We start from the raw sequence: 12,627 nt of genomic DNA on the forward strand, positions 1-12,627 counted from the left end.
AATCCTGATAAAGAGTTTCCTAAAGGATTTGAAAGTGGATAAAGAATAGTAGGGGAATAACTATTAGGTTAATCTGTAGAGTTCAGGCTTCCACTAACAAAAACCTGCAATAAGAGCCTCATTTCCAACTTTGTAGCAGTGTTATCTTTGTTTAGACATTCTCCACAGTGTTGTTTTTCTCTGATAAGAGCAGAATTTACGTCGGAATTACGTCTGAGGGCACATCTGTTTGCAGCCAACTCCGCTTGTCTTAATCAAGGGGCTGATAAGACCTCTACTGGTATTGACTTTACACTTGATCATTACCCAGACTGCTATGGCCCTAATGTTGCCCCGGCAAACTAAAATGCTGTTTGCTCTATGAAAAGTTACACACCTCATTTCAGAAGGTGAATTTTTAGAAAATAATCAGCAGTTACCAATATACTGGATATAATGCTGATGCCAAAAACATCAGATGTTAAAAACAGCTTGTGCTGAACCACATTTGCCTCCTCTAGAGAATATCACCCCAGATGTTAATATACTTGTCGGAATATCAAACTTTCAGCACCATTCACCAAACGCAAACTTTTATGTCAGTGTTGACTTTGTGCATCCAGACAGGTAAGTGGGGTTACCAGACAGCAGCCAATGGATAATAAATACAGAAAAAGGACAGCAATAAATAAAAACAATAAGAACACACACAGAAGTACACACATTAACACTACTACATTGGCCAAATTACATTTTGTTTTTAAAAGCTTATAGTTCTTCTAATAAAAGCTTCTGTAATATTATAGGGGTGCATTAGAGAGATCTTTTGCTCCTTCCTGTTTTTTTTAATGACAGTTTGTTATACTATATACAGCACAAGGATCACGCCTTGACTGTCTGCATCACTTGTCAGACCCTGAATCCCCTGAATTGTCCAGTCCCAGCTGCCCTGCATCTTCCTGATTGCTCCTCAGCTGCTTCTAATTGCTCTAGACTATTTAAGGCCGTGTCTCCAGGCACCCAGTTTGTCTCAATTCCTTTGCCATGTTTTTGCCAGCCTGAACTCTTGAATTTGTGCTTTATTTCATTTCGTTCCCTCTTATAGCTTTTATTTGTGTGTTAGCAGCCTTTTACCAGTAAACCAACCATCCTGTCTGTCTTTTTCTCTTCAGCTTGACTAGTTTTCATCAGCCAGAACACACAACACTCCCCACTATTTTCCTCATTCTGAACTGCAGATGTCATTGCACAAAAGTATCTATGTGGGGCTTGAAAACATTTTTTTTTTTTTGTTTGTTTGTTTTTTTTTTTTCAACAAATGATGTGGTATAGTGTGTCTTGTCACAGCACTGGTAGTACTTGAGAAGTGATTTGTTGTTGCATCTAGGGGGATTAAAGCCCCACTGTCCACCCACACATGTTTTCACTTGTGCTGCTTAATTAGGGCTCCACTCAGGACTGTGTGGGCTTTTACCAACTGGGGCTAATTGTCATCTCCCTCATACACATGCACTTGTTACAGTGGGACAATTAAAACTTCATAGTTATAGGTGTGTTGCTCCACCCAGCTTCAACCTGAACACAAGCGTAATCAGCCAGAGTAACTGAAAACACCTGGGTTTTGTGTGTGGGTGTACAGGGCCTTGAACACTAATATTACAGCTACTAACAGCTTGAGTGCTGATGACTGGCCTAAGAAATGACATGAAACACCTGACACCTGAACCCCTGTGAGTTTGACGAGATGTTGCTTCCCATGAGTGCTGGAAGCTGGGCCCAGCTTATCCTGGTGGGATGCCAGCTGTTCACTGACAGCTCACAGCTCAGCATTGGTTTGTGGTCATTTAGGTAAACACAGACACTAAACCAGAATACTTCAGTTATTATTCATTGTCCATCAGTCTTAGCAAAACGAGTCTCATTACTTTTTCACTACTCAGCAACAGGCAAACATTCTTGCATTTTTATTTCTGTGCTTCTCTTTTTGTTTCTGGGATCTGCTATGGATAGGCTTAAATTAGGTAAGACCTACGTTCTTGACGTTCTGCGACAGTAGCACAATGACAACCATGTGACCATGGCAACCTGTAGGTGCATGGGTATGGACTGTGGCTACAAATCTAAGTTCCAGTAGGTAGGCAGGTCCACATTTTTTTTTTTTTTTTATATATAAATAAAGGCATGCTCTGTGGAAACAGACTGTCCATGCATTTTAATGTATGGACATATCACTTGTTTATAGTGCAATCATGACAGCACATCCTGACACTGGTTCATCCAACACAATGATTGTCTTTGACTGTGTAATTCCATCCGAAGTATTATTGAAATGATGGTCCTGCCAATTTTCTGAATACTCCAGAAATATCAAGCATTTAAAACGGCCTTTTAATGGGACGTTGTCATTTTTACTGTGGACTATAGAGTCTTGCTTGTCTGCAAGTGAGATCATTCAGAGCTGAGCAAATTTTTCAATTTTACAATACATGGCAAGGCAATTTTATTTAGGCCTGTTGCAGCAGCATGATGCCACTTAGATCTGAGGATTTCAAAGTCATCAGATACTGTAAGCTGCCACGAATTCTTCAGGCAGTGCGAGACAATTCTATGTGGCTTTGAATGATTTGTGGACTGGCTCAACTGATGTGTGTCCAAACGCTGATGTCATGGAAAAGGCATCCCCCTACTGCCCTGGCTTCTCTCCGCATGCCAAAAATACTGCCCTAATTGATCCTCTCTCACTTTCTCTCGTTCATCCCCTCTTGCTCTGTCTGTCTCTGCGCTTTCTGTCTTGTCATCTCTTGTTCAGCCATCTCTCCACTGTCTCATTAAATTAGAGGACAATGGTTACTTTAATGGCAACATTGTTAATTTACACAAACATTAATCTGCCATTTGTCCACTTCATTGTTTGCTGAGCTTTCAAAACTATGGCACACGGACAAAACTGAGCTGCTTCCAAAGGATCCATGTGCAGCCAGACAGCCTTGGAATAGAAGTGAGAGACAGGGAATTTGTAAGGGGGGGTAGACAGAGCTGAGCTATATGCAAGCAATGTAGATAGAGAAATGGAGACAAAGGGAAGTGTGTGTGTGTGTGTGTGAGTGTGTGTGTTGCCAATTCTGTTACTTGATGTTTTGACATTCTCATGGCAGGCCAGACCGTGGCTGGTTCCTTTGTTCTCCCAGGCGATCTTTATCATCACTGAGTGCCTGTGCAGCGCTCAGACACCACACTCTGTCCATCTGGCCCCCCCATATCATCAAACCCCCATCCCCTATCAAAGAATTTCCATATACATTTTTCTGTAAAATGTCAGAATTCCTCGCATGATAAGCGCAGTTATCCATCTTTTACCAAACCAAAATTCAGATCTCCCAAAGCTGACTCTGAGAGGCTTAACCTCCTGGCAGCAACAGCTTTATTACTGTACATAACAATCTAGTAATTGCTGTAGGGGCTATGAAAGGGGAAACAGTACCTGTCATTGATGCCAACCAATTAAACAACCGAAAACGGCAATAAAAGTCTGGCATGCTTGCATCCTGGGTCCTAAACAAGACTTTAAACAAATTGCCTTGATAAAGCACCCTCATCTTCCCCCTTCTCGCCTCCCTTCTCCCACCTCATTGTATCCATCTGCACGTTATGTGGCCACATAATTTAAACAGTGTGACTGTTACATGCCGGCATTGTTTTGCTGGGCAGAGGAGCCGGCGAGGCCCGTGTGTCTTTTGTGAGGTTCTTCGAGAATACCACATCCACCCTGCTGAATAACAAGACCAGACAAACTATGTGAGCAATGTCCAAACAGGTCATGTTACAAACAAAACAATCATTTGACAGCATTGGGACAGCTCTCAAAAGACATTACATTAAAAAAAATAAAAATAAAGAAAATAAAAAAGGCAAATGGGTTTAGGAAGAAAAGCAGCTTTTGTAAAAACAATAATATCCTAATGTCTTTATTTTCATGTATTTCTAAAAGTATTTAGCATTGGAATGTCATCTGAGTTGTTCATTTTGTCTCACTGTGTTTTGTGGTTTCCTTTTTTTTTGTCACTCTGTTTTTACAGTGGTAACTGTGGAAATACTGCTGAAAGCTTAGTTTTTCATAACTAGTTACAAACATTTCTCAATACTTAATTCACTTTTTCAAAACTTCGCCTGCAGTAAAAAAAACAGTACCTGTGGACCTAAGAATATATATTTTATTTTTTATTTTTTTATTTTTCCACCACAAAGGTACATTAATTACAGCGTGTTTACGTTTAACATGCAACCTTGAATGAGAAGTGAAGGACAGTAAACAACACTGTTTAGATTTTGCAGTCAACTGCTGTAAAGCAACATTAATACCCTTGTCCATGAATAAGACCAAATGGTAACCATTCCATAAAAGGGCCTGCACACCCACACAGCTTACACACCCAACAAATCTAACACAAGAGTAAAGGAGATGTCAATCAAGCAGAGTCTGTACACACCCAAAAAGTCCTGAGGAGGGGCCTAATTAGCCAAAATAACTCACATCACCTGTCCTCACTGGTTGCCTGGCAACTGCACAGAGCCAAGAAATAGACCAGTAATTATCACTTTTACACTTTGGTAGTGGGCAGATTTTGATAACGTTGAGATGAGCCGGGCTAGCTGTTTCATCCCTGCTTCCAGTGGCTCTTTTTGGTAAGCTAACTGGCTATTTGCTGTAGCTTCATATTCATAACACATGCATGGTTTCCATCTTCTCACTCTCCACCAGAAAATTAAGTATATTCTCCAAAATGTCAAACTTGTGCTTTTAACAGTGCTTTCAGGTAGTTACCTCTGTGTTCTATTCAAGTGTCCTGATGACTGTGACAAGGAGCTTGCATGCCCAACACCAGAGCAGCAAAATGGAATTCAGCCATCATTCATTTTAACATTCTAACCTGTGCGTTACCTGCTAAGACATATCAAAATATCTCCCATGGAAAAAGACGTAGACATATACAGCTGGTTGTAGCTTAGAATAATGAAAACGGTTAGCAATATGACACACTTGATATAGCAGGTTAAGCTAAGAGGAGCATAAAACAGTGAACTCTTGAGAACCAATAAAAGCAGCTCCTGCAACATCTTCCTTGGTGTGGTTCCTGTGGTTACCTTGGTCACACAGTGAGCCGTGGCCACAAGTTAAAAGTTCAGCCGTCATCAAGACGGTGGCGGCAAATAGTCGTGCACGTTCATGAGCACGACAGCCACCCTCTCTCTCTCTCTCTCTGTCTCTCTCTCTCTGTGTCCTTGCTGCTGCAAGGATATTGATGGCTTAATCTGTGCCGCTCCTGATCCTTTTTTTTTTTTTTTTTCTTTTAAGATTCAGTATGACCAGTTCCTCCCTGCACTTTTTTTTCTTATGCCTAAGTACACAGATTGGCATTTTCAAAAGGACATGTAAAGGTCATTTGTTTTCTATTCCAAGCTGTGTGGCCCCACAATACCTGAGATGCGTTATGAGCGATTTTCTCATTGTGTCTCATCTCCTATTGCACTGTCTTGAACTGTTCGCTGTGGTTTCTTATCGAGGTCCAGAGTGGTCCTGAAGTCTGTCATGGAACCCAAAAAATTCTGATGCTTGACATTTTCAGAAAGAGGAACTTTGTCCTTACAGAGTTCCTGGAGTCAGACTGGATGCCCCTTAACTCCTCTCTCCTCTGCCGTTGTGGTACTGGCTGTACTCATTTTCAGATATAATTAAATCCCACAACCCCCTGGGTCATGGGCATTTCCTGGAAAAATTATGATCATATCATATATGATCAAATATATTCTCACCCAGCAAGATGGCCATCTCCTCATGCTTGTTGTCCTGCAAGCTTAAAACAATTATTTGAATTCATTTGTAGTGAAATAACATAATATGCTGACATTTGCTGACAGCAAGATGGCTATGTGAGTTTGGATAGCACGGGATGCAGTTATCTTTTTGTCATGTGATGACAATTATGTTTTTGTGGACTGTGTGGTATTAACATGTTCACTGACTGAGAACATTGGGGATTTTTATCTTTATGGATGTTAAAGATAATACTTATCATATTAAATATTTTCTTATCTGCTCTTGTGTTTATCCTCTTTCTTCTGTCCATATGTTAATGCTTCCAAACTAAACTTCTTTCTCCTTCTCACTCAGTCAAGCAAGTTGACTTGTTTTTGTGTGCTCTACTAGTTGATGCAGTGAGGAATTTGTTATGTTTTGACTTCTGCCCTAAGTGGTTGTAACTAGTTGGAGCTCTAAGTGTCTTGTTCAACGGTACACTGGTAATGGCTTTCAAACTTTTGCTGAGTATTTCCTGCTCACTTTTGTGCTCACTTTGTTTTACCTGGGATTATCTTGGGATGTTGGTCACAAATAATAAACTTTCTTCTGTTGATTTTCTGTCATCTTCAGGTTCACTCTGAATGCAGTGGATAGCCGAGGCAGTCACTCTGAATCAAGCTTCGTCTCAGTACGGACATCCTGTCCAATGGTGGATGACAGCCGAGCAGAGGGTACTCTCACCTTTTTGACTTGTAGCGACTGTGCCTTCTTGTACTTATATATATTCTTTTTTTATTTGCAACTGTGCAGTGATTCCATCTGCTGACGCGGATATGAAACTTGCAGAAAGAAAAATGATAACTTTGTGCTTTTATTAAACAGAAATTGCCACCACACTTCCGTTCACATAATTACAATACCTAAATGTGTAAATTGTGACTATCTGAAAGGATCCACAGTGTTCCACCATCATCTTTTTAAACTACTTTTTTAAAAAGTTATTTTAGTTAACCAAACTAGATTTCTCACAATAGCTTTGCTGTAGTTCAACTTCTTCCAGTGTGAAGTAATTGGTAGCTTGCAAAGCTATGCTTTCAAAGTACCTTCCCCAACAATGGTTACACCCTTTCATCGAACTGTTTTAGCCAGTTAGATGTTGAAAGTCACATCCAATTATTAAATATTTGCTATAAATTCAAAATACACCAGTATTCATCAGTTAGTATCAGGCTTTATTTCAACTCATTTTTTTCTTAAAAAGGTTAGAGGAATGAGGTCAGGATTCACATGCAGTTCTCTTTGATTGCAGCTTCTTAACTACTCTCTCAATGTTCACATGCATGATTATATACTGTGGTTATTAAAACAAGCTGTAACAAAATGTAAAGGAGCAATCCACCAATTTCACATGTCAAATTCAATTTACTAATTATTGGGTGCTTGCCAGGCAGGGAGGGTCTGATGTAAGACACCATCAAGTTGCATTATGGGAAGTATAGGATCCAGTCTATATGAAGTTGACCTATATTGGGGACTAAGAATCTGGATATCTTGTTGTCTGCTCCTTTATTTGCAAGTCCACCAACCTTATTGAGATGCAGTCCTAAATCAATACGTCAAATTCATGCCATACACTTTGGTCTGATTATTTTCATTCCTCACTCATGTTAAATCCTTCCCTTTCCTTCTCTTACCACCTCACAGAGATAGCAGACAAGGTGTACAACTTATACAATGGCTACACTAGTGGCAAGGAGCAGCAGATGGCCTACAACACACTGATGGAGATCCCTCCGCCCCTCCTATACAGAGTGCAGCACCACTACAATTCCCACTATGAGAAGTTTGGAGACTTTGTGTGGCGTAGCGAGGATGAGCTGGGCCCCAGGTGAGAAGATTCAGATGACGGCACGGTTTTCTCCGACTTAGAAAATGCTTAAATGTTTTCCACATTTACAGTTTGTTGTCTTTGGGATTTTTATGTGTACCAGTTTTCTCGTTTAGAAACTTCCTTATTTTCCCCAGTTTGCCACTATTTATACGTGCCCCCCTGTCATCTTGTTTGATGATGTGTTGTTTAGGATCAATTACACTCACCCTGAGGTTTCTTACATAACAAAAGCCAAAGCCATGTGAACTGGTGCTGCCAGATTCAGACTATTAAGCCATTTCTCATGGCATTGTCTGGACCCCCTCTAAGCAGGAACACCGTTGCACAATTGCCCCCATTCCCCCCCTCTCCAAAGTGCTTCGACTGGAAAGCAAATGGGCAAGGTGACCGTGAAAACTCTGGGGTTACAGTCGCTCCTCGCATTACCATGGTGATGCTGAAACAGTGTTTGACTGCCAAGCCAAACACTAAATTTGATAGTCAGCTAACACTAACTCAACTTCCAACTCCATTTCCTCTTCTCTCTCATTTAAAAAAAAAAAAAAATAGACGTTTCTCCGCGTCCACACCATGCCACCCTGACATCCCCTCACGCCTCACCCTCTTAACAGGGACACCCCCATAGACAGATTGTTGTGTGAACAGACATTACAACACCATGGAGACAATAGGAAGCTTATTGACCAATAAAACTACAAAGGAGGGAGATAAACAATACTCTCAAACTATAGAACAAGAAAAAAAAAATCATGTATTCGAGTCTGACAAGGCTGACAACTGCTTTGGTTGGTCCATGTTTTGGTTTATCCAATTATAGCCCAATGTTTTGGTTTGTGCACCCCCACTGCCTGGAAGCAGTCCTTTTCAAGCTATAAATAATGTAATAACTGTGGAATAACTTTTGTCTGTAGGAAGATTATGCTTCTCTCTGATTGGTGAAGGGGGGTGGGAGGCACGGGTTGGCCACTGGGACTTAATATGGGGATTGGGGTGGTCGAAATGTTGTGTTTGTGTATGTGTTTGTGTGTGGGCAGTTGCAAGAGGTGGGGGTGGCTTTTGGATGAGCGAGCACGGATTATTTACTGCCTGAAGTTGGCAGGGTTGAGCCTTGTTGGGGTAATTTACAAGCAGGCTCTATTGGTGGTGCCTTTTTAAAAGGTAACAGAATGGCCAAGTGAAACGTAAGCACAGTCAGCACTCCTCCAGGAGCTGAGAATCCCAGGAGCCCCCAAATATCCACCAGCATTGTTTCAACCTAACACTAGCCCCTTTCATAATTGTATTGTTCTCTGTACATGCTATGATGTGTTTTTGTTTTGTGCTTTTTTTTTTTTTTTTACCTTTACTGTAAACACAACTATTGTCTTGTACTTCAGTGCACTTTTTATATTCCCAAACGTCAGTCTCCTCTGATTTGATGTTTTCAGTTGTTGTTGGCAATCTTTCCCTTCCAATCAATTACTAAGGATTCAGTTGCCTTAATCACTTTGACTTACTTGCTGGATGTGCAGTCTGAAAGGTTACGCAGAAACCAGAAATATTTTCAACTTGTCCTTTTTCAAAAAAAAAAAAAAAAAATAAGTCGCTTCTTTGTCACCTTGAATCACATTTAACATTTAACTACATTTGTTTAATTTGTCCGTAGCTCAAATGCTTGTGAGCCTCCTTTGATTGTGTTTGGTATTCTGTTGTTTCAGACGTAAGAATTTAAGGGAAATGAGAAAATGCCCCCCCCCTTTTTTTTTTCAGCAAATAAGTGAAAAGGATGTCTGTACTCCTTGCTTAACTAAAGACAGATGTTGATGCTCAGCAGACACTGCTTTTCAAAACAAATGGAATTTTGCCGTTCTCTGCGTGTGTTTTCCTCATTTCAGTGTCCATATGAGCTTAACCACCTTGAATAGTTATACTGTAAGTGTATTTTCTCTTTTGGGGAAGTATGGAATGGATGTGTGTTTGTGTGTTTAGTGAGGCATCTTTTCTAAATTGAGCTGAGCTGACATATGGCTCCTTCATGTCATAAAGAGCAGCTCCAGATTCTTGTCCTGGAGACAAAATCCTTAGTTTTACTCACTCTAGATAAGCTGCCTCTGGTGTAGCGTTCAACAGAATCAGTACTCGAGAATTCAAAATGCCAGACTGACAGTCTGGCAGAGTGACAGGAGATACACATTTACAATTCTTTTCAATCGTGGTAACATTTAAAGCTGTATTTCTGTGCAGACATGAAGCCAGAGGAGGTGCAAATTAAAGCACAATGCCACATTTGTCTATTTACCTTTTCTATTCTTTTTCTTTCTTTCTTTGAATGTATTCGTTAACTTTGTGGCAACAAATGAACATGTTCACAATGAGGTGGGTGGAGTGGCACATCTGACGTTATGTTTATGTACAGTATATCAGCTCATGCAGTGAATTTTAAGGTGCCCCATGTGGAGCAAAACTGTTGTCGTTGTTTTTTTCCATGCCTCATCGCAAACACAAAAAGCAGCACTCAAAAATCTCTTCAAAGTTTTATAAACTAATTTTTTGATTTGTTCCATCTATTGGAGATACAATGTTAATTTAATATTTGATGCAGTATGGCAGATTTTATACCTGCTGGAGTAATGGGTTATTTTTCTACCGATATATTGTAATTCACAGCTGCTTTCAGCTTGTTTGAAGAACTTCCTTAAACCCCTAAAACCATACAACAGCAGGACTAACATGTGCCATCCATTGTCTAATTTTTGGGTTGTGCTGTGTCCGGTATCACATGGGTGTGTGTGTGTGTGTGTGTGTGTGTGTGTGTGTGTGTGTGTGTGTGTGTGTGTGTGTGTACCTTACAGAAACCACTGAATGAATCATCCTGCTCCTAGCCTTTTTTCTGATTGCACAGGAATTCTATTTGTGTCTACTGTCACCAAAATTGCAAAAATAATTTTTCTGTATTCATGCATCCTTGCGCCCCAAACTTGTGCTTTCATTTATGCATTGAACTTCAGAGATGAAGAGCCTTTAATATGTTTCTCATGTCCTAATGTTAGATGTCTGCTTGAACTTTAAATGTGATGGTGATGAGATAATAACATATTTTTTTGTTTTCTCGGACAGAAAAGCCAACCTGATACTTCGCAGGGTGGAGAAAATTAGCCACTACTGTCGGTCTCTTTTGCGCAGCACCCACATCCAGAGTCGCACCGACACTATGGCATATGTCTACTGTCTTCTGAGTGAAGAGGGCCGTCCTCCCAGTAAAACCTGGCATGGCTCTTTACATGAAAGTCGCACCACCTGCATGGAGAAGCTCATTTCTGTACAGCGCAACACATACAGCAACACCAAACTCCGATGAGACAGGAGTTTCGAGATGAGCGGTGCATCTTGTTTTTGTTTTTTTTCCTGCAAAATGACATCATTGATTGATGTACTTCGTCACTCCACTCTGCAGCAGGTGTCTCTCAAGTGACTGGTGCATTTTGAAAACCAGGAGAGCCTAAAAAAAAAAAAACCTCAGAATTCACTGGACATTGTGTTAAAGCTACCGAAAAAATATTTTTGTGTGGCCTACTTTTATTATAAGACAGATGATTGAAAAAAAAAAAGAAAAAAAAATCTGGAGCGAACATACTTCTCAACTGCAAAATGCCAGTGATTGCACATATCAATGAGAAACTGCAGTGTGAACATGTAAAATATCATTCAGCCAAGAGAAAAACTGGTTGGCTTAAGTACTTTGAATGTAATATTGTAGTTCCTTTTCGGTGCTTTGAAGCTTACCTGGGACGCTTAAAGAGAGAAAAAAAGGAAAAATCAATTGCATTACTTATTTGCCTTTACTACCTTCATTTGAAAGGAGAAACTGAAATGTGTTAAAGCCATTTGAAAATCACTTACTTGTTTTCAAGTTCACATTAATTAAAAAAAAAAATAAAATAAATCTTTGCTTCATGAATTTAAAATCAGTAAGTGAGAATCTATGTAGTTAGTCTTGTATTACATTTGATAGATTCAATTGAAATAGCAAGGCTTTGTGTGGTAACAGGATTGACAAACATGCCTCTGGCAGCCTGTTGAAATTATGCAAAGACACAGTGGGTGACTTCAGACATCATACTCATTCATAGACTTTTAATTCAGTACTTAGTTAAGTGCTGAAATCTTTGTCTCCGTTTTTAGTACTACAGTACCCAAAATAAATACAATTGAAAATATAGTAATGAATTTCAAGGACGTTTATTTCCCAGACTTGATTGATTTGATTTGATTTGAGCACCCAAAACAAACAAAAAGCAATGCTTTTGCCACACTGAAGTCTTTAAAGTGAATGCTTTAAATATTATGATGGGTTTTGGTATGTGACTAAAACAGTATAAATACTGGAAAAAAAATCAGATGCTATAACTGGATTTAATAATTTCTGCAAACCCATATAATATGCTTGTAAACTAACGATAAGTTACAACTTGTCAGTGGAATGTGACGGAAGTCATCAGTTGACAAGTTCTGCAAATTTAAAAATAGATCTGTAATACACAGATAAGAGGGTCAGCTGCATTACAGACACAGTGTGGTGATGTGAATGCATCTTTGAAAAGTTCCTCCCTCGTGGCAGAATTTGATATTATCCTGCTTTCCACATAAATATGGGCAAATAATATAATAATCTCGAGGAACATTTTCAGTTGGCCGAACAGTTTATATCCAACAGACTGTAACAATGTGAGGTACTGTACACTGAATTGTAAAGAATCAGTGATTGTAGGGATCACCTGTGGTCCTTTTTAATCCTCTTATTTTTCAGGCCAGTGTCATAACTTCAAAGCCATGGATTGTTTTCATGAAGAGAAACAATGCCTTTTTTCGATATTTTCATCTCATGTTATATGAATTGTAATAATAAATTATTATATTGTAAATTTTAAATTGTAAAAAAAGGACATCTGTATTATTATGTGGCTTTGATTGTCTTTTTCTG

The 12,627-nt window shown here is 39.5% G+C and overlaps 1 protein-coding gene across 1 annotated transcript in view; it reads left to right on the top strand.

The window, feature by feature from the left end:
• Positions 1–12,627, top strand: part of astn2 (astrotactin 2) — a 253,457-nt gene extending 240,830 nt beyond the window's left edge. Inside the window, exons 21-23 of the mRNA XM_023419585.2 lie at positions 6,407–6,507; positions 7,481–7,664; positions 10,764–12,627. Coding sequence (XP_023275353.1) covers positions 6,407–6,507; positions 7,481–7,664; positions 10,764–11,004 — 526 coding nt within the window. The 3' untranslated portion in view covers positions 11,005–12,627. The remainder of the gene's footprint in view (positions 1–6,406; positions 6,508–7,480; positions 7,665–10,763) is intronic.

This window comes from Seriola lalandi, unplaced genomic scaffold (genome assembly GCF_002814215.2).
Source record: "Seriola lalandi dorsalis isolate HSWRI2012SDOR001 ecotype SW California unplaced genomic scaffold, Sedor1 jcf7180002054606, whole genome shotgun sequence".
In the NCBI taxonomy this organism is placed as follows: Eukaryota; Metazoa; Chordata; class Actinopteri; order Carangiformes; family Carangidae; genus Seriola; species Seriola lalandi.